This window comes from Prunus avium, chromosome 1 (genome assembly GCF_965620075.1).
Source record: "Prunus avium chromosome 1, drPruAviu1.hap1.1, whole genome shotgun sequence".
In the NCBI taxonomy this organism is placed as follows: domain Eukaryota; kingdom Viridiplantae; phylum Streptophyta; class Magnoliopsida; order Rosales; family Rosaceae; genus Prunus; species Prunus avium.
In genome coordinates this window covers 55,967,060-55,990,620 of record NC_142284.1, presented here as the reverse complement: position 1 = coordinate 55,990,620, position 23,561 = coordinate 55,967,060, and the positions used below count along the sequence as shown (strand labels likewise).

The following is a 23,561-nucleotide window of genomic DNA, read 5'->3' as shown; positions in this document are numbered from 1 at the left end:
CCAATGACTGGTGATAACATTTACACACGTTTTCGGGAAATTCGTGCGTGTGCATCCTGATTTCCTGAAGGAGATCAAATGCGCTTAACGATAATTGTCTTCGCTTAAATTTCATGGTTTTTGAAAAAAAAGATTGTAATGATGAACATGTTTTGTACTTGTATTGTATAAGAAAATTTGTCGTTCATCTCAGCTAATCTCATACTCGTATATATACTTGTTATTTGTGAATGACTAGCTTAGATATCAACTACCCTAGTAACCTCGATTAAAAATTTTCTAGGTCCGCCAATGGCTGGTGGTAACATTTACACGCACATTTTTGGGAAATTCGTGCGTGTGCATCCTGATTTCCCGAAGGAGATCAAACGCGCTTAACGATAATTGCCTTCGCTTAAATTTCATGGTTTTTGAGGATATTGTTTTTGAAAAAAAGATTGTAATGATGAACATGTTTTGTACTTGTATAAGAAATTTGTCGTTCATCTCAGCTAATCTCATACTCGTATATATACTTGTTATTTGTGAATGACTAGCTCAGATATCAACTACCCTAGTAACCTCCGTTAAAAAATTTCTAGGTCCGCCAATGGCTGGTGGTAACATTTACATACACATTTTTGGGAAATTCGTGCATGTGCATCCTGATTTCCTGAAGGAGATCAAACGCGTTTAACGATAATTGCCTTCGCTTAAATTTCATGGTCTTTGAGGATATTGTCTTTGAAAAAAAGATTGTAATGATGAACATGTTTTGTACTTGTATAAGAAAATTTGTCGTTCATCTCAGCTAATCCCATACTCGTATATATACTTGTTATTTGTGAATGACTAGCTCAGATATCAACCACCCTAGTAACCACCCTAAAGAAAACCAAGATAGAAATTTTCTTTTGAACAGTCTAAAGTGAAATGTAAAACTGAAGTAAAAGAGATCATCCAACACAACACGATAGTTTCATCCGACATTTCCTTGAATATGCCCCGTTTTTCACCAAGCTTACTCGATTGACAAACAACTTGGCCTTGTAGGAATCGGATTTAAGACTGTCATACCCCAATCAGAAAATTAAGAATATTCCTAAATCGGGGTGCGTGAATTGAACAAAATAAAATAAAAATACTAAAAAATTGGTTAAAATACATTACCCTTATAAATAAATAAAAAGTCATCTTACAAGTGTACAAGATATAAATAAAACTTTATCATTCTAAACTAATCAAACTTCTTTGATTTTGTCTTTATCTAGCCCACTAATTGATTTAAAAAAACAAAATTGGTGAGGAAAGAGCAAACCACCGCTCAGTGAGTAGATTATGTAATATGTCAGTCAAGCAATGTCATTTTACACACTCTAGAAAATATAATAAAAAGATACACAATCCAAATCATGTCACATCATTACTTCATATCTTGGTTATCCTTCACAAATTGTACTCAGCACGTGACCCTTATTGGCCTCACTGCCCTATGTCCTCTTCTGGTACATTTATCCTTTGGATACCCCGTAATTGAAGTTTTCATGTTCCATACCCCTAATATGTTATGTTTTGTGTTCAACTATTTTTTTCCATCTTATTTTTGTTGTGACAATATATACAGGACTGTGAATTAAGTCGTTCTGTATACGCCCCCTTTACTACTTAAAGCAGAAATTTTCACAAAAATTCTTGAGACTCATGAGCTTGATCTACATAAAAATACCCTAATAAATAATCGAGTTTAACTCCGATGCTCAAAAGATTCACATTTCATAGTTTGATGGGAAAGTCAATTATGGTAGCAACATATAATGACTTAGTTTTGTGCTGCACAAGCAAGGATTATCAACGTGATTACTACATCTTATGATTGACTACGTAGGTGTGTGAGGGAAGGATATGTGCGAATATGCATCTTCATTTAAATTTAAAAAGAAAAAGGAAAAAGAAGAAGAGATATTTAGTTATATACGCATTCTTAGCACTAGTGATATAGATAAATCTTATACTATTTAATTTCTATATAAACAAAACCAAAAAATGACAGCTTGTCATATTGAATTTAATTTTGATTATTAAATTACTTTGATACCCTATTGAGTGTTTTGAGTTTTTTTTATGAGGTTTTGAATTTGGACTTACTTTAAGAAATTAATGGCAGTTTTGTAATTTATATGAAGTTCAAAGCCTCTTTGTTATGTTGTAAATGAATTTTGGGTGTGTTTCTAAAGTCCATTTCATGTGGGGTTTTTTTTTAAAAAAAAAAAAAATTTGGACTCCTATATTGGATACAATAGTGAATCTCCTAAAAAATATATATATGTACTCTGATAAATTGTAACTATAGTTGACTTCATTTTCAAGCATGAAAAGAGTATCTTACTTTCCTTTCCTTTTTCCTTGGTGACCAAGCAAGCATACACATAGACCAAACCCTTCCAACCAGAAGCAGCGGGCAGCCACCAATTTTTTTATTTGCCTGCGAACTTCAAAAGTCCAAGAGAAGTTATTTTGTCAACATTGCCACATCATCTTTGTGCGCGCTGCAAGTATGCATGCTTGCTTCCCAAGCCAGCACAAATGTTATTATAAGAAACTACTCATCGCCCTCTCAATGCCCCATCAATTACAATACCCCATTTCTTCTTTAAAATTGAACACCAAAAATAATCATTTTGCTTTTTTTGTTTTTAACCCCAACCAAAAAAAAAGAGGTCATGTCCACTGCTGGTTATAGTCTTGCTGAAGCACATGTGCTGAGAGACCTCCACAAGAAGAAGATGATGATGGAAGAAGAAGAAGAAAGAGGCAAGTTGGGCACAGCTAAAGGCGAAATGGTCCGCTCAAGTACTAGTTGTTTCTTCTGGATGTACTTGAAGAAGAATGTGCATTCAAGAAATGCTCAGAGTCAGGGGACTTGTTCAGCTCAAACTTCAGAAGTTGAGACTTTGGACCATAAAGTTTGACCCTGCTCAAGCTCATGCTAATTATCAGCTGTTGCTTTTATTATTTTCCATTGTTCTGTTTTAGCGGTCTGAAATGTCTGAAGACATTGATACAAGTTGTACAAGTTGTGCTAACATTTCTATATTGGATGAAGCTTCAAGAAGGTTAAAAATTCTTTTTTAACTGAAATTATTTGGTGCTCAGCATATATAGGACCCGTGGCCTTTGTTAGGAAAAATCAGTAGGTAATAAGATTTGGATACTTCTTCAACCTATAAATCACGGTTTGACACATTTGCAAAAATAATTTATCAAAAACACACAAAAAAAACTTTTATACACATGTAAAATGTCATTGTCAGAAATGTAGGAGTTCCTACTTATAAAGGAAAGAGAGAAGTATTTTGCATGAGATTTATTGAACGCAAAAATTAATGTAATTTACACTTTTTAAACCCAAAAAAAAGAAGTAATGATACAACAAATTCGAAAAAGAACGATAGTAAAACAAAATCACAGACTTGGTTTGTAGATAGAGAGTTTCGTCCCTTCCCCAAGAAAGCTTATCCTTGCATCTATATATATCTATATATATAAAGCAAAAGACAAAGAATGGTGAAACATTTAAAATACCAAAAAATGCCATTGGTTAATACAAACATTAAGAATTGAAATTATTAATTAAATGAGGATAATATGGTAAGTTCACACTTTTTTATATTAAAAAATTAAAATTAAAAGAAAAATCAAATAATAGATCCTATTTTTATGGAACACAATTTCCCATTATCTTTTTTAATTCTAAAATAAATTTAAAATTTTCTAAAAAAAGCCTCTCGCATGCGCTGAAGCGGGTGCAGAGAGGCTAGTAAAGCAAAAGGCAGAGAATGATGAAACATTCAAAATACCAGAAAATGCCCTTGGTTAATGCAAACATTAAGAATTGAAATTATTAATTAAATGAGGATAATATGGTAAATTCACACTTTTTCATATTAAAAAGTTAAAATTAAAAGAAAAATCAGATAATGGATCCTCTTTCTTTGGAACACAACTACCCATTATCTTTTTTTAATTCTAAAATAAATTTAAATTTAAAAAAAAAAAAAGCCTCTCGCGTCCAAGAGACATAGCAATACTAATACACCTAAAAAAAACAGCCGCAGTTCATCGACTATTGTTCTGATACCCTAATTTATTTATTAGTTTTTTCCAAACTTAATATCTCTCGGTAGTTCTTCTCTTATGGCTGAATCGGAAAACCTCCTCCTCAATGAATTCTGTGCTGCCGACACTGGCGCCACCACCGCACAGTCACGCTTGCCCCGCCTTTGCTTCAAGGGCCCCGCCCCCCCTCCTGTGCCGGCCACCAACGCCGACCAATGCTTGAAACCAACCCTTAATGCTTGTAAAAGCTTCAATCGGAACAGAATTGCGGACACTACTCTATGCAGGTTTCTTTCTAATTACACAATTTCTATTCCTAGGTTTGAAAACATATTAGAATTCTCAGTTGTCTATGGCTTCTAGGGATAAATATTTATTGTAACATTTCTATGATCTTATGCCTTATTTTCCTAAAACTTTTCAAAAACGAAAAAAGTATTTTAGTGACCCGGAAAACCATGTTAATCAGTGTACGTATTCTCCTATACCCCATGGTAGTTGGCTCTTGATAATGTAACAGTATTACCATCCAGAAACAAGATAAACAAGTTTTACCTCTTTTTTCCTTTCTCAAGCAAACAATGCGGTGGAAAAGGCCTTTCTTTCAGCCAAATTAGGTTCCTAAGTCTTAGTTTTTCCATACAACTTAGAGTTTCACTGTGATCAACCACAAACCATATTGGCTTGCCATAACATATATGATATGTATTATGTAGTTTAATTGAGAGGTTGTGTCTGTCCAAATTCGTACGTTTTAGTTAACGAACCATATGTCGATTCCACGAAACATTTTTCTTAGAGGCCGTACAGTATGTGTATAATATATTTCATGGCGCAGGTGGATGGGATGCCATACTGCTACCAAAGTAAGGAAGAGAACCCAATTGTCTCTAGGATTGCCGACCTCTAGAAAGCTAAAAAGATCAAAGATATCATCCTCAGAAGAAAGAAAACCATCAATTGATGATCTACCTGACGTTGTATTGGTTGAAATCCTTTGCCGACTTCCATGCAATAAATTTGTTTTTCAATGCAAGTCTGTGTCCAAGCGTTGGTGCACTCTCATTGCAGATCCTTATTTTATTGGCCGCTTTGTAAGTATCCAAAGTTATAAGAGAACTCCAAAGATGCGCACTTTGATAAACAAAAGAGCGGTGGAATTCCCTCCGAAAGTGTCATTATTGTCACCTCCCAATCTACTAACTCAGGCGCTCAAGGGATTGATGTGTACTTTTCCCTTTATGCTAGGAAATCCAGTTGTGGTAGCAACATATAATGACTTAATTTTGTGCTGCACAAGCGAGAATTATCAACGCCATTACTACGTCTGGAATGCATACACAAAGGAATGTGTTGCTCTTCCTCCCACCCCGAGTCGATGTCACAAGAGTGTGCGAGTGGGATTCATCTGCAATTTTTCCGACTATAAATGTAAGGAAGACGACTGGAAAGAAAATAACATCCAGCTTAATAATGCTGAGTGTAGGTGGACGGTTGTGAGAATTCTTCCTCCTGCCGAATTTACAAATGGTGAGAAGAAATGTGATAGCTTCAAATTAAACGTGGAGGTCTTGTCTTCTGATACTGGTGAGTGGAGAGAATCAATTGTCTCATCCCCACGCGACTTCGATATTGATTGCCTCAATGAGTTCTCCTTTGCATACAATGCAATGTTATATTGGCTAACAGACTTGGGCCTTACTGTTATTGGATTGGGTCCATTCTACGACAATGATAGAACTAGTAGCAGCAGCAGCAGCAATAATGGTGACCATAAACTAGGTTTCACTATATTTGAGGAGCCTCTAGACAGAGGTTTTAGTGTTCAGTACTTAGGTGTGTGCGGCGGATACGTGCGAATGTGCAACTTGTGCATGACGACCGGAAGTCTGTATGTGTATGAGTTGAAAGAATCACAAGATGCAGCTGCTGGCAAAAAGTTGTGTTTGAGTAAAAGCTGGGTTTATTCATTGGACCCTGAAATGTTTGGGAACCGTCAATCGTGTTGTGTACTGCATGCTTTTGACCCAAACAATGAGGATATTTTGTATCTGCGTGTGTATGCAGATATTATCAAGTGCAACATTCGCACAGGAAAGTGGTCAAAGATAGTTAAAAACTGTGCAACACATCGTTACTATTACACGGTTGTGCTCCCATGGTGGCCGACGCCAGTTCCTAGACTAGCGCAGCTAGTTGATAGCAAGAATTAAAGTACTAACTTTTATCTGTTGATTATTTGTATTGCGTTGTTCATAACATCTAATTTCTTTCTTGTTATAGTTTCCTGCTCTCTCTCTCTCTCTCTCTCTCTCTCTCTAGATTTACAAAACTTACAAATTCTATAACTTCCAGTGCATTGGAACACAATACTGATTTTTCAACTGAGATGATCTTCAAAAAAATATATATATATATGCAGTCTGATAAAGTGTATGTAACTATAGTTGACTTCATTGTCAAACATGAAAAGAGTATCTTACTTTCGTTTCCCTTTTCCTTGGTAACCAAGCAAGCTTACGCATAGACGAAACCTTCCAACCAGAAGCACCAGCCACCTGCACACAATCTAACAGTCAACATTCAACTAAAAAGTGAACCTTTTCTGTCAACATTGCCACATCATCTTTGTGTGCAATGCAAGTATGCATGCCTTCTTCCCAAGCCAGCACAAATGTTATAAGAAACTACTCATCGCCCTCTCAGTGCCCCCATCAATTACATTACCCCATTTCTTCTTTAAAATTGAACACCAAAAAAATCAATTGCTTATTTTTTTTTAAACAAAAAAAAAAGGCGGCCATGTCCACTGCTGGTTATAGTCTTGCTGAAGCACATGTGCTGAGATGCCTCCACAAGAAGAAAATGAATATGGAAGAAGAAGAAAGAGGCAAGCTGGGCACAGTTAAAGGTGAAACGGTTGGCTTGAGTACTAGTTGTTTCTTCTGGATGTACTTGAAGAAGAAAGTGCATCCAAGAAATGCTCAGTCAGGGGACTTGTTCAGCTCAAACGTCAGAAGTTAGGACTTTGGACCATGAAGTTTGACCCTGCTCAAGCTCATGCTAATTATCTGCTGCTTGCAGTAATTGGGTTGGGTTGTCCATATTAATGAAGTTAATGAAGTCCAATTAGAGCTTTGTGTAATTTGCTACTAGGCTGTTGCCTTTATTATTTTCCATTGTTCTGTTTTAGCTATGTCTGAAATGTCTCAAAACATTTGGTTTTGACTGACTGAATGTCTCAAGACATTAATACAAGTTGCTGCAATAAAGTTGTTATATCTGGGCTAACATTTCTATGCCACCGAGAAACTATATTCTCGGAGGGGATTCTGAGTTTCTACATTCAGAGTTTACGCATTTACCTACATTTCGCAAAATCTTTACCATCCTAATAATCTAACCGTTTAAAACAAGACACATCATCAAACCTTAAAAATATTTATTTAAAAAATCTATTAACTTCAAATATTTAAAATTTTAATTTAAAACTAAAGAAATAAGATTAAAAAAATCACATAACCTAAAAATTAAAAACCAGAGATGCAACTCCCCTCCCCACCCCTATCCCCGCCGCCCCTACCAACCCCAACACACCCAAACAAACATAACATCCACCATCTCTCTCCACACATACCCCAACACAACACCACCCAAGCCGTTACCATTCACCATCTCTCTCTCTCTCTGTATTGCTCGCAACCCCCTTCCCTTTTTGATAATCTCTCTCGGTATTCCTTGCAGGCCCCCCTTAATTACCCATCACCTTTCAAGAAACCTATATCCCTCCCTCCCCCTCACCTTCCCTGGAAAGGGCGGAGTGGATTTTTTATATTTATTTATGTTTTTTTGTTTAAAGAATTAAAGAGTTTTTAAATTTAAATAATTTTCTGATGCAAAAGGAAAATTAAATATTTACGTTGTTAATATGTCATCTCTTTAAACGGTTATATATTATTAGAATGGTTAAGATTTTGCGAACTGCCGGTAAATACGTAAACTGTAAATGCAAAGGCTCGGGATCATGGGAGGGAGGCTTCAAGAAGGTTAAAAAAATAAATAAATAAACTAAAATTATTTGGTGGTGACAAAGAAGGGGATGCAGCATAGGCATATAGAGGAATCGCAGATAGAACTCAGTAAACTTCACTCTCCAGCTTCTTGCATTCAAAATGAATTTTTTTTTCTATTAAAGTTTTTGTTTATGCAAATAATATTAGAATTCCTCATCCAGCTTCTTGCATTCAAAATGAATTTTTTTTTCTATATATATTTGAAGTTATATTTCTTAATTAACCTTCTTAACATTAACAGGAAGAGAAAAATCCAACCAGATAGAGAGAGGAACGTTTGATGAAAGTAGACAAAATGCAGTTAAGAGGTAAAAGCAATTGATTCCACCAAAAGAGTTTGTTCTTATCAAATTGGAAAATTCATAATAATAATTAAATTTATAATTAAAATACCCGATTTGTTCTTATAGCCACATTATTCTGATATCTTCTTCTTTAATTACTTGCATGGTAATGACTAGGTTGGTAGGGTTTTTTTTTTTTTTTTTCAAAGGGTTGGTAGGTTAATTTCTACAAAACCACAAGTACCCTGCACTGGGTTGGTAGTGTTTTTTTTTTTTTTTTTTTCAAAAGGGTTGGTAGGTTAATTTCTACAAAACCACAAGTACCTTGCACTAGGTTGGTAGGTTAATTTCTACAAAACCACAAGTACCCTGCATAAGCTAGCCATTAAACTAGCTAGCCCCTTTTGTTATCTTGACTGTAGAATTTAGCATGAGTCGTAGGAATGAAGCTAAGAGCACTCGGAGTACTATTACTCAAAGGAGTGAAAGGATCAAGAGAGAATATCCACCAACAATACCATTGCTTGCACAGACTGGGAACTTGAAAGGTCGTATGCCCTGGATTTTGACCAAGCATTATGATCACTCTAATGGAAGGCTTGTCCTTGAAGGAGAGAGAGTGAAGCACCATGAGTACTTCGAAGTCAACCGGGAGGACGGTCGCCTTATTTTGAACCTTGTACCTCTGGACAATGCCCTAGCATGTTTTGACAGTGCCCTAACATGTTGTGATGAAGAAAATGAAGAAGAGCTTGAAATGGACAAAGACCTCCAATCCGTCGATGAAGAAAACGGAGATGATGAATGCGATCAGAACAAGGTGAATGATATGGTGGAGTTTGGTTCAACTTCATTTTGTGATGTTCCTCAAAATATCCATGAGCACCCGCAGAGTTGCCTAGGCCACCCTGCTTCAGCTCCTCTTCGTCCAATGACCCCTCTCATGTAAGCTTTGGGTGTTGCAAGCAATAATAGGTGCCTGGAGTTAGAAGTATATGTAGTCACAAAGAGCACATTAGTACGCAGTAGCTATGAAAACTTTCAATTATATATGATGCTATGTATGTAACCCAAGTAGAGGAAAACTTTCGTGCAAAGCTTTCCTTCCAAAATTAAACTTAAAATTAAAAGCGTAGCTTCTTTTGCTATTTGTTTGTTCTTTTTTTTTTTTTTTTTTAATTATCAAATTATAGAATATTTAAAGATATACTTTACCACGGGCCAATGCATTCATAACAAAGATAATATTTACGTAACGCATTGGAACAAGTCACAACCAAGTATCAAACTCATGACAAATATATATATTTGAATACCACACTGTCATCTTTTTTTTTTTTTTTTTTTAAGGACACAACAATATAAGCGAGGATATATACGATAAAAATTTCTCAGAAGAATATTAATGTATGATCAATGCTATGAATATATAGGTAAATACATAACATACTCATAGTAATCAATATATAGGTAGATTGTAATTCTATTTTTCCAAAATATTATGTATTTTTGTTGCGTAGATATACAACATAATGAAGGTCTCCCGATTTTTTAGGTAATTTCCTAGCCTCATTCTCAAGCAAACCACCAAATTAAAACTCTTGATATAGGCACTAGTATAACTAATTATGACGACCACGATAGCCGGGGAATTGTATATATCTTATTTTTGCATAAATGGTGTAATTAAGGATAAGGATTTATATTTCATATAGAGTGTCTATTTCCTCATCCACCTTATCTTTTCACCCTCCACGTAAATTTGAAAAAATACAATCCTATCTTTCCACCCAGAGACGGCCCTGGGATAGTGCAAGTGGATTTTTTATATTTATTTATGTTTTTTTGTTTAAAGAATTAAAGAGTTGTTAAATTTAAATAATTTTATGATGAAAAGGAAAATTAAATATTTATGTTGTTAATATGTCATCTCTTTAAACAGTTAGATAGTATGTCATCTCTTTAATTGTTTTTTTATCACAAAAATTATAATGTAAATCATATAGATCGTTACTATTACACAGTTGTGCTCCCGTGGCGGCCGACGCCAGTTCCTAGACTAGTGCAGCAGCAGCAGCAGCAGAAGAAGCAGCAGCAGCTAGTAGATAGCAAGAACAAGAGTAGTAAACTTTTATTTGTATTTGATATTCAATTCAATGATCCAAGTCCCCTTTCAGAATGAAAAAAGACCAAATTACCCATACAATTTCAATTCCCACCTTCCGTCACATTATTAGCGGGAATTGATGCCAACTAAGTATTCCAAAACAAATTTAAAAAGATAAATGAAGACATGCTGACGCCGACAGAAATTAGAATGGATATATAGTCTGAAATTTAATAGAGATTTTTCTTGCAAAAAATGAACAAAGGAAAATAAAGAAAGATTGAGATTTGTAATCCATTGACTAGAATACCCTCACTTATAAATGATTATTAGTAAACACGTCTCTCATGTACATACTTTCTATCGTCATTTTTGTTTCTCTACGTACAAATTTGGCTCGGAGAATTTGGTTGTTGTTTTAGGCCCAAATTTGGCAATTGGTGTGTGGCACCATGTTTAATTGAGTAATTTTTTGGTGTGATCGTTACATTATCACGTGTTGTTACAGTCCATTCATGATACGATATGCTCATTAGTAATATACGCTGGATTGAGAAAGTATCAATCATGTTACCCATCCATATTAACACGTGGGATAAGGGATGTGTAACAATGTGATGGTTGCGCTCAAGTATTGTCACAACTGGAGATAGTTGGCCTTGCTATTTTTAATTGTTTTTCAAATTTATAAGAAATTTAAAAACAATAGGAAAGATCAGCCTATTGCGATATAATATTATTTTGAAATTTGCTAGTGATTGGAAATCCAATGACCCGAATACCCTCAATGACATTGATAATGATTATGTAGTACACGAATCCTTTGTGTACATTACTTACACGTGTGAAGCATGTGCCACTTTGTGGACGCAACGACTGAGATTTAAAATCGATCCCCATTTGGCTTTGACCTTATTTTCTCAACTACTCGATGCGAAAGAAAGAGAGAAAGAAGATCCCCACTTTGCCCTGACATAATTTGCTCAACTGCTCGATGCGAGAAAGAGAAAAAAACTTTAATTGATGAAACAAAACTCATTCAGCCATCAAATGCAAAAGAAGAGCCCTAAATTCTCCCTTGCAAAACCCCTACTATACAGGTATTGCCTTTGCAATTTACACAATCTTCTTTGTAGGGTTTTTGTGTAAGAGACTCATATGATTTGTATAAATTGTATTTCAGGTTTTCCTTTTTTCTAGTGGATTTCTTTCGCTTGTATTAACTTTTTTTTTTTTTTGTCTTAATTTGAAACTTAAAAACACTAGAATGAAAAGACAAGAAAACCAAAAGCAAGATGCAAGACTTGGTCTCGGTTGAGAGTTTACTTTCTTTGCAGGAGGAACGTTGCAAAGTGGGGGACATGAAAAGGGAGAGATCTCTTTTGTCCCGTGCTAAAGTGCGCAAGCCAAAGAATTTGATGTGCATATGGCGATTTTCTTTTTCATCCGGGTGATCAGGTAACAAGATCGGGTTAGGATCGGGCCCAAAAATGGAAGGGGATTAGATTAGAATTAATGAGTAATGCTTTCTTTCTTTTTTAGAGATATGAAAGTTGCTAAATGAACCTTTTTTTTAGGACTTTTTATTATTGAGAAATGTGATAACATACTAAACTCACACACACTACATTGATGCTACGACTCAAACCTAGGACCTTTCAAAGGGGAGTAAATACTCCAAACTACTGCACTAGTGAGTCTTTTGCAAAATAAATTGTATTTTAAAACCACATTATGTAACCAACAATTATCACTTGATCACACACAAACAATTACAGTGTTTCACTAAAGAAGGTGAGAAAACTGTGGCATTCGACATTAACTACTTGTTTGGAACATCTCTTTCAAAATAAGCCAAATGAAAACTGATAAACAATTTGATCATTATAGTGAATATTTTCGTTATACATAAAAAATATCGTTTTCATCTTTTTATTCTATCACATTTAGACAACTCAATGTTGTCTAATTTGACTAATTTCTTGTAATGGTTATTGTTATGGGAGTGTTGACTTAGAAAAGTAACGGTTCTTTTCATGAAATGAGATGGCATTGTATAATTTACCAGAGATACAATTTATATGTCACACATGCGCAAGCATTGCACACGAGAGTTACAACTCACATGAATTCATGGAAGCCAGAGATACAACACCGGACAAGGCCTCTCTCTCTCTCTCTCTCTCTCTCTCTCTCTCTCTCTACGTGTCTAATAAGCTGGCCGCTGAACAAGAAAGGAGCAGACCTGGCATAAAAAATGGAAGCCAGAGAATACCAAACCAGACAAATTCAGTTCATCCATGCCCCACTCCGTGATCACCTGTGCAACCCTATCCTTGCTCTCACCAAGGCCCGACCAATCACATTCTACACCCTTACAAAATCTCTGCACGAGATGGTGTGATTTTGTTTCCTCCATGGACTCGGACTGTATTTTTATTCTATTAAAGTTTTTGTTTATGCAAATAATATTAGAATTCCTCATCCAGCCTCTTGCATTCAAAATGATTTTTTTTTTCTATATATATTTTAAGTTATATTTCTTAATTAACCTTCTTAAGATTAATAGGAAGAGAAAAATCCAACCAGATAGAGAGAGGAACGTTTGATGAAAGCAGACAAAATGCAGTTAAGAGGTAAAAGCAATTGATTCCACCAAAAGAGTTTGTTCTTATCAAATTGGAAACTTCATAATAATAATTTAATTTATAATTAAAATACCCGATTTGTTATTATAGCCACATTATTCTGATATCTTCTTCTTTAATTACTTGCATGGTAATGACTAGGTTGGTAGGGTTTTTTTTTTTTTTTTTTTTTTCAAAGGGTTGGTAGGTTAATTTCTACAAAACCACAAGTCCCTTGCACTGGGTTGGTAGGGTTTTTTTTTCTTTTTTTCAAAGGGTTGGTAGGTTAATTTCTACAAAACCACAAGTACCCTGCATAAGCTAGCCATTAAACTAGCTAGCCCCTTTTGTTATCTTGACTGTAGAATTTAGCATGAGTCGTAGGAATGAAGCTAAGAGCACTCGGAGTACTACTACTCAAAGGAGTGAAAGGATCAAGAGAGAATATCCACCAACAATACCATTGCTTGCACAGACTGGGAACTTGCGAGGTCGTATGCCCTGGATTTTGACCAAGGATTATGATCACTCTAATGGAAGGCTTGTCCTTAAAGGAGAGAGAGTGAAGCACCATGAGTACTTCGAAGTCAACCGGGAGGACGGTCGCCTTATTTTGAACCTTGTACCTCTGGACAATGCCCTAGCATGTTTTGACAGTGCCCTAACATGTTGTGATGAAGAAAATGAAGAAGAGCTTGAAATGGACAAAGACCTCCAATCCGTCGATGAAGACTTCATCTACGGAGATGATGAATGTGATCAGAACAAGGTGAATGATATGGTGGAGTTTGGTTCAACTTCATTTTGTGATGTTCCTCAAAATATCCATGAGCACCCGCAGAGTTGCCTAGGCCACCCTGCTTCAGCTCCTCTTCGTCCAATGACCCCTCTCATGTAAGCTTTGGGTGTTGCAAGCAATAATAGGTGCCTGGAGTTAGAAGTATATGTAGTCACAAAGAGCACATTAGTACCCAGTAGAGGAAAACTTTCAATTATATATGATGCTATGTCTGTAACCCAAGTAGAGGAAAACTTTCGTGCAAAGCTTTCCTTCCAAAATTAAACTTATAATTATAGCTTCTTTTGCTATTTGTTTGTTCTTTTCTTTTTCTTTTTTATCAAATTATAAAATATTTAAAGATATACTTTACCACGGGCCAATGCATTCATAACAAAGATAATATTTACGTAACGCATTGGAACAAGTCACAACTAAGTATCAAACTCATGACAAATATATATATTTGAATACCACGCCGTCATCTTTTTTTTTTTTTATTTATTTAAGGACACAACAATATAAGCGAGGATATATACGATCAAGATTTCTCATAAGAATATTAATGTATGATCAATGCTATGAATATATAGGTAAATACATAACATACTCATAGTAATCAATATATAGGTAGATTGTAATTCTATTTTTACAAAATATTATGTATTTTTGTTGCGTAGATATACAACATAATGAAGGTCTCCCGATTTTTTAGGTAATTTCCTAGCCTCATTCTCAAGCAAACCACCAAATTAAAACTCTTGATATAGGCACTAGTATAACTAATTATGACGACCACGATAGCCGGGGAATTGTATATATCTTATTTTTGCATAAATGGTGTAATTAAGGATAAGGATTTATATTTCATATAGAGTGTCTATTTCCTCATCCACCTTATCTTTTCACCCTCCATGTAAATTTGAAAAAATACAATCCTATCTTTCCACCCAGAGACGGCCCTGGGATAGTGCAAGTGGATAGTGGTGGCCGATGCCAGTTCCTAGACTAGCGCAGCAGCAGTAGCAGCATGCCCATCCATCCATGGCAGAGGAAGCAGCAGCAGCAGCTAGTAGATAGCAAGAACTAGAGTAGTAAACTTTTATTTGTATTTGATATTCAATTCAATTCAATGATCCAAGTCCCTTTCAGAATGACAAAAGACCAAATTACCCGTACAATTTCAATTCCCACCTTCCGTCACATTATTAGCGGGAATTGATGCCAACTAAATATTCCAAAACAAATTTAAAAAGATTAGTGAAGACATGCCGACGCCGACAGAAATTAGAATGGATATATAGTCTGAAATATAGAGATTTTTTCTTGCAAAAAATAAAGAAAGATTGAGATTTGTAATCCATTGACCAGAATACCCTCACTTATAAATGATTATTAGTAAACACGTCTCTCATGTACGTACTTTAAATTTTTATCGTCATTTTTGTTTCTCTACAAATTTGGCTCCAAGAATTTGGTTGTTTTAGGGCCAAATTTGGCAATTGGTGTGTGGCACCATGTTCAATTGAGTAATTTTTTGTTGTGATCATTACATCGTCACGTGGTGTTACAGTCCACTCATGATACAATATGCTCATTAGTAACGTACGTTGGATTGAGAAAGTATCAATCATGTCACCCATCCATATTAACACATGGGATAAGGGATAATAATACTATGTGACGGTGTGATGGTTGTGCTCAAGTATTGTAGCAACTGGAGAGAGTTGGCCTTGCTATTTTTAATTGTTTTTCAAATTTAAAAGAAATTTAAAAATAATAGGAAAGATCAGCCTATCGCGATATAATATTATTTTGAATTCTCAACTAAGAACTAAAATAAAAATCAACACCAGAATTTCGTGTAGGTAAATTAATAATGATGGGAATAATTTACCTAACTAAGTGAAAGAAAATAAACACAACTGCCATCAGTATACAAGAGTATCTCAAAAAATGATACATAAACAAAACCACTTGGGACTTTCATCGAACATGTAGTGTGCGCCAAAACCTAACAAACTAAGAGTGTGATCAGTATGGCACAAATCACAAAATAATTTCACAAAAGGAGCAAAACTACATAACCAGATTCCCAAAAGTACAAACCCATGTTTATGAATGAGTGTGATGAGTAAAAACCACTTGTAGGTACACTAAATAACCTGTAGGTATATAACCTGTTAGACACTATTCTTCAATCCTTTTTACACTGTTATGTAACCATTTTTCGATTCCACTTCAAAAGTAACTAATAAACCTGTATGTTGTAGGTACCAGATCGGTTCTAATTTGAGGCAAAAACCGGTCCAAACCGAATCGTGCCCAGCCCTACAATATATATATTTGAAATCTCGACGGTACAAGGGAAGGGAAAATAGTTGTATTTGACCTAGTCTTAATCCACTTGAAGACAAATTTTCAGACTGATGAGCACACTCACCTTATAGGTTAATCTGTTATTGTTTCTAAGGATTGTGCATGCATCACTAGACACAATTGTTTCTTTCTTTTTTCTTTAACTTAATTGTCCTAAATTATATTGGCTTAATTTATAGAAATGAATGAGAATTTGATTTATGGTCTATTGTTGCATACATAGTAAACGGCATATATTTTTGGCAATTGAATCTTCATAATCTCTATTTATTTATTTATGCCCTTACAAAATCTTTGCACAAGATGATGTGATTTTGTTTCCTCCATGGACTCGGACTGTATTTTTATTCTATTAAAGTTTTTGTTTATGCAAATAATATTAGAATTCCTCATCCAGCCTCTTGCATTCAAAATGAATTTTTTTTTTCTATATATATTTTAAGTTATATTTCTTAATTAACCTTCTTAAGATTAACAGGAAGAGAAAAATCCAACCAGATAGAGAGAGGAACGTTTGATGAAATCAGACAAAATGCAGTTAAGAGGTAAAAGCAATTGATTCCACCAAAAGAGTTTGTTCTTATCAAATTGGAAACTTCATAATAATAATTAAATTTATAATTAAAATAACCGATTTGTTATTATAGCCACATTATTCTAATATCTTCTTCTTCAATTACTTGCAGGGTAATGACTAGGTTGGTAGGTTTTTTTTTTTTTTTTTTTTTCTCAAAGGGTTGGTAGGTTAATTTCTACAAAACCACAAGTACCCTGCACTGGGTTGGTTGGGGTTTTTTTTTTTTTTTTTTTCAAAGGGTTGGTAGGTTAATTTCTACAAAACCACAAGTACCCCTGCATAAGCTGGCCATTAAACTAGCTAGCCCCTTTTGTTATCTTGACTGTGGAACTGTGGATTCTTTGAGTAGTGATCCAAGCTATTTTGGTAGAGCTAAATCCATAATTTCCTCACTTTTTGGGATTTTCCTTTGGGCAACCAGGTTACCAATCATGCTGACCGAGGAGAAATTAGGATTTTTGAAAAATACAGTAGAATTTAACATGAGTCGTAGGAATGAAGCTAAGAGCACCCGGAGTACTACTAATCAAAGGAGTGAAAGGATCAAGAGAGGATATCCACCAACAATACCATTGCTTGCACAGACTGGGAACTTGCGAGGTCGTATGCCCTGGATTTTGACCAAGCATTATGATCACTCTAATGGAAGGCTTGTCCTTAAAGGAGAGAGAGTGAAGCACCATGAGTACTTCGAAGTCCAACGGGAGGACGGTCGCCTTATTTTGAACCTTGTACCTCTAGACAATGCCCTAGCATGTTTTGACAGTGCCCTAACATGTTGTGATGAAGAAAATGAAGAAGAGCTTGAAATGGACGAAGACCTCCAATCCGTCGATGAAGAAAACGGAGATGATAAGGAGGATGACGAAGATGAATGTGATCAAAACAAGGTGAATGAGACTCACCATGATGTAGAGAAGAAAGCAATGGATGTGATATCGGGTTATAATTCGGTGCCTCAATCACATATGAAGAATGCAGGTGAGAACAATATGGTGGAGTTTGGTTCAACTTCATTTTGTGATGTTGCTCAAAATATCCATGAGCACCTGCAGAGTTGCTTAGGCCACCCTGCTTCCGCTCCTCTTCGTCCAATGACCCCTCTCATGTAAGCTTTTGGTGTTGTAAGCAATAATAGGTGCCTGGAGTTAGCAGTATCTGTAGTCACAGAGAGCACATTAGTAAACAGTAGCTATGAAAACTTTCAATTATATATGATGCTATGTATGTAACCCAAGTAGAGGAAAACTTTCGTGCAAAGCTTTCCTTCCAAAATTAAACTTAAAATTAAAAGCGTAGCATCTTTTGCTATTTGTTTGTTCTTTTTTTTTTTTTTTTTTTTCAAATTATAGAATATTTAAAGATATACTTTACCACAGGCCAATGCATTCATAACAAAGATAATATTTACGTAACGCATTGGGACAAGTCACAACTAAGTATCAAACTCATGACATATATATTTGAATACTACGCTGTCATCTTTTTTTTTTTTTTTTTAAGTACACAACAATATAAGCAAGGATATATATGATCAAGATTTCTCAGAAGAATATTAATGTATGATCAATGCTATGAATATATAGGCAAATACATAACATAATCATAGTAATCAATATATAAGTAGATTGTAATTCTATTTTTCCAAAATATTGTGTATTTTTGTTGCGCAGATATACAACATAATGAAGGTCCCCCGATTTTTTCAATTCCCACCTTCCGTGACATTATTAGCGCGAATTGATGCCAACTAAATATTCCAAAACAAATTTAAAAAGATAAGTGAAGACATGCCGACGCCGACAAAAATTAGAATGGATATATAGTCTGAAATATAGAGATTTTTTCTTGCAAAAAATAAAGAAAGATTGAGATTTGTAATCCATTGACTAGAATACCCTCACTTATAAATGATTATTAGTAAACACGTCTCTCATATACATACTTTCTATCGTCATTTTTGTTTCTCTACGTACAAATTTGGCTCGGAGAATTTGGTTGTTGTTTTAGGCCCAAATTTGGCAATTGGTGTGTGGCACTATGTTTAATTGAGTAATTTTTTGGTGTGATCGTTACATTATCACGTGTTGTTACAGTCCACTCATGATACGATATGCTCATTAGTAATATACACTAGATTGAGAAAGTATCAATCATGTCACCCATCCATATTAACACGTGGGATAAGGGATGTGTAACGGTGTGATGGTTGCGCTCAAGTATTGTCGCAACTGGAGATAGTTGGCCTTGCTATTTTTAATTGTTTTTCAAATTTAAAAGAAATTTAAAAACAATAGGAAAGATCAGCCTATCGCGATATAATATTGTTTTGAAATTTGCTAGCGATTGGAAATCCAGTGACCAGAATACCCTCAATGACATTGATAATGATTATGTAGTACACGAATCCTTTGTGTACATTACTTACACGTGTGAAGCATGTGCCACTTTGTGGACGCAACGACTGAGATTTAAAATCGATCCCCATTTGGCTTTAACCTTATTTTCTCAACTACTCAATGCGAAAGAAAGAGAGAAAGAAGATCCCCATTTTACTCTGACATAATTTGCTCAACTACTCGATGCGAGAAAAAGAGAAAGAAACTCTAATTGATGAAACAAAACTCATTCAGCCATCAAATGCAAAAGAAGAGACCTAAATTCTCCCTTGCAAAACCCCTATTATACAGGTATTGCCTTTGCAATTTACACAATCTTCTTTGTAGGGTTTCTGTGTAAGGGACTCATATGATTTGTATTAATTGTATTTGGGCTTTTCCTTTTTTCTAATGGATTTCTTTCGCTTGTATTAACTTCTTCTTTTTTGTCTTAATTTGAAACTTAAAAACACTAGAATGAAAAGACAAGAAAACCAAAAGCAAGATGCAAGACTTTGTCTCGGTTGAGAGTTTACTTTCTTTGCAGGAGGAACGCTGCAAAATAGGGGACATGAAAACGGAGAGATCTCTTTTGTCCCGCGCTAAAGTGTGCAAGCCAAACAATATGATGTGCATATGGCGATTTTCTTTTTCATCTGGGTGATCAGGTAACAGGATCTGGTTAGGATTAGGCCCAAAAATGGAAGGGGATTAGGATTAGAATTAATGAGTAATGCTTTCTTTCTTTTTTAGAGATATGAGAGTTGCTAATTGAACCTTTTTTTAAGGACTTTTTATTATTGAGAAGTGTGATAACATACTAAACTCACACACACTACACAGATGTTAGGATTCGAACCCAGGACCTTTCAAAAGAGAGTAAATACTCCAAACTACTGCACTAGTGAGTCCTTTGCAAACTAGAATGTATTTTAAAACCACATTATGTAACCAATAATTATCACTTGATCATAATAATTGATATGTAACACTCAAACAATTACAGTGTTTCACTAAAGAAGGTGTGAGAATTGTGGCATTCGACATTAACTACTTGTTTGGAACATCTTTTAAAAAATAAGCCAAATGAAAACTGATTAACAATTTGATCATTATTGTGAATATTTTCATTGTACATAAAAAATATCGTTCTCATCTTTTTATTCTTTCACATTTAGACAACTCAATGTTGTCTAATTTGACTAATTTCTTGTAATGGTTATTGTTAAGGGAGTGTTGACTTAGAAAAGTAACGGTTCTTTTCATGAAATGAGATGGCATTGTATAATTTACCAGAGATACAATTTATATGTAACACATGCGCAAGCATTGCACAAGAGAGTTACAACTTACATGAATTCATGGAAGCCAGAGATACAACACCAGACAAGGCCTGTCTCTCTCTCTCTCTCTCTCTCTCTCTCTCTCTGCGTGTCTAATAAGCTGGCTGCTGAACAAGAAAGGAGCAGACCTGGCATAAAAAATGGAAGCCAGAGAATACCAAACCAGACAAATTCAGTTCATCCATGCCCCACTCCGTGATCACCTGTGCAACCCCCTCCCTGCTCTCACCAAGCCCCGACCAATCACATTCTACACGACACTGGGATCAGACTCAAAACGCGCCACTTCTGGCGCCGGTTACAGCAATCGCAGGCCATGCCGGTTCCAGACGAGCCAAGCCCCTCGCCGATCCCGCAAAAAAAAGCAGCCGTTTCTTGGTGAGTGGGAAATGACGTTTGTGACCTTTAATATTGCGTGTGTGCGTCACGGTGCCAGGAGGGTCCTCTCGGTGCAATTAAGGTAATCCAGCTCAGTTAAGGTTTTTCCTTATATATAAAGGGTTTAGCAAAAACACTCGATAGATGGTTGCTCTCTCTCTTCTCATTTGGTCTCTCTGTTTCTTCCCTCTTTCTCTGCTACAGGGAAAATGTACTAAATATAATGCACCAGTGCCATTGATAAAGTAAGTTCAAAATTATTATATATGTTTTCTCTCTCATACATATTTACACACATCATGTAATCTGCATTTTAATTTGTGTTGTGATTAGCTTGTTAATTTCACTAATTTGAATCTCTTAATTGTGTTTTATATATCAATCTATGCCAAATGTTTTTGCTTTCTACAGGCTATGTATACATTTGTTCGACTTGATCTGTTTTGTTTTTGTTTATATACAATGCATATTTGAAATCTCGACGGTACGAGGGGAGGGAAAATAGTTGTATTTGAACTAGTCTTGATCCACTTGAAGCCAATTTTCAGACTGATGAGCAAACTCACCTTATAGGTTAATCTGTTATTGTTTCTAAGGATTGTGCATGCATCACTAGACACAATTGTTTCTTTCTTTTTTCTTTAACTTAATTGTCCTAAATTATTGGCTTAATTTATAGAAATGAATGAGAATTTGATTTATGGTCTATTGTTGCATACATATAGTAACACTACAAGAAAAAATACAATTGGCGACAAACACCTTTCGTCGCCAATGGTTCTATTTTGGTCACCATGGGCCATGCATGACCAAACTACTTTGTCGCCCTGGGTCGTCGGTGAAAGTGCGTGGTAGAATATGTTTACCCACGAAATTGACATTTGGTCATGTATGTTGTCATACGACCAATTCACTTTGTCACCATCTTTGGTCGCTAAAAGGTTAAATTTCGTCGCCAAAACAATTTGGCGACGACATTATTTCGTCACTATGTTGGTCGCCTAAGGCTCTTCGCTGAAAGTATCAGGCTCGTCACTATTTTGGCAATTGAGTCTTCATAATCTCCATTTATTTATTTACGCCCTTACAAAATCTGCACGAGATGATGTGATTTTGTTTCCTCCATGGACTCGGACTGTATTTTTATCCTATTAAAGGTTCTGTTTATGCAAATAATATTAGAATTCCTCATCCAGCCTCTTGCATTCAAAATGAATTATTTTTTTTTCTATATATATATATGTTAAGTTATATTTCTTAATTAACCTTCTTAAGATTAACAGGAAGATAAAAATCCAACCAGATAGAGAGAGGAAAGTTTGATGAAAGCAGACAAAATGCAGTTAAGAGGTAAAAGCAATTGATTCCACCAAAATAGTTTGTTCTTAGCCAATTGGATAAAACTTCATATATAATAATTAGATTTATAATTAAACTACCCGATTTGTTATTATAGCCACATTATTCTGATTCCACCAAAATAGTTTGTTCTTAGGCAAATACATAACAAACTCATAGTAATCAATATATAGGTAGATTGTAATTCTATTTTTCCAAAATATTATGTATTTTTGTTGCGCAGATATACAACATAATGAAGGTCCCCCGATTTTTTAGGTAATTTCCTATGTATAGCCTCATTCTCAAGCAAACCACCAAATTAAAACTCTTCATATAGGAACTAGTATGTTAATAACTAATTATGACGACCACGCGATATCCGGGGGATTGTATATATCTTATTTTTGCATAAATGGGGTAATTAAGGATAAGGATTTATATTTCATATAGAGTGCCTATTTCCTCATCCACCTTGTCTTTTCACCCTCCATGTAAAGAGGCTAGTTTCTTATAAATAAAATCCATTTTTTATTCTTGCCTAATAGGCTAATAGCTGGAAATCATTAGAATGGGAGGTATATCGGAAAGAATTTAAATTCTCATTCACCAATATCACTGGTATAAATAAAATAATTGAAGAAATAACTCTATCCTACTTAGCAAAAGTGATATTTTAGCCCTAAAACCTAAAATAACATGACTAAATTGTATATTTAAAGCGTGGTATAGCCGTGCGGCTATACTCTTTAAATATATTTGAATATTCTTTAATATATCCAGGGTTTAACTCTGATAATCCTTTTCCATGTAAACAAACAAAAAAATTGCAAAATCAGAAACATACGTAAATTGGACGCCATGGTAGCCACGGATAGAGGACTCCAACTCCTCACTACGAACGTCTAGGGCACAGAGCAAGCCCGTTCCAGGTTTCGAGCAGTATTCGAAAAATCAGCCTAGGCACTAGGCGGGAGGACATCGACGCCAGGGAGTTAGGCGGCCACTAGGCGGCCTGGAAGGATCTAGGCGGCGCCTAGGCGGTCTGGGAGGATCTAGGGGGCCTGGGAGGATCTAGGCGGCCTGGGCGGGTTGTGTCCATAGTTATAGTTATAATCAACTTAGGCATCCATAGTTTTCCAAAAATTTACAAGCAGCAAAACAGAGAAAAGACGGGAATCATGGAGAGTTACCAATCCTTCGA

The 23,561-nt window shown here is 35.3% G+C and overlaps 3 protein-coding genes across 3 annotated transcripts; all 3 read left to right on the top strand.

The window, feature by feature from the left end:
- The first annotated feature begins 2,699 nt into the window (after positions 1-2,699).
- On the top strand, positions 2,700-6,308 carry LOC148298053 (uncharacterized). The gene is made up of 3 exons (XM_088249584.1): positions 2,700-2,942; positions 3,013-3,092; positions 4,934-6,308. The coding sequence occupies exons 1-3, from the start codon at positions 2,700-2,702 to the stop codon at positions 6,306-6,308; spliced, it is 1,698 nt and encodes a 565-aa protein (XP_088105710.1).
- A 7,251-nt stretch (positions 6,309-13,559) lies between these two features.
- On the top strand, positions 13,560-14,084 carry LOC148298052 (uncharacterized). The gene has a single exon (XM_088249578.1). The coding sequence runs from the start codon at positions 13,560-13,562 to the stop codon at positions 14,082-14,084; it is 525 nt and encodes a 174-aa protein (XP_088105704.1).
- Positions 14,085-17,402: 3,318 nt separating this feature from the next.
- Positions 17,403-18,032, top strand: LOC148298051 (uncharacterized). The gene has a single exon (XM_088249574.1). It carries the CDS (start codon positions 17,403-17,405, stop codon positions 18,030-18,032), a length of 630 nt encoding a protein of 209 aa, XP_088105700.1.
- The last annotated feature ends 5,529 nt before the right edge of the window (positions 18,033-23,561 follow it).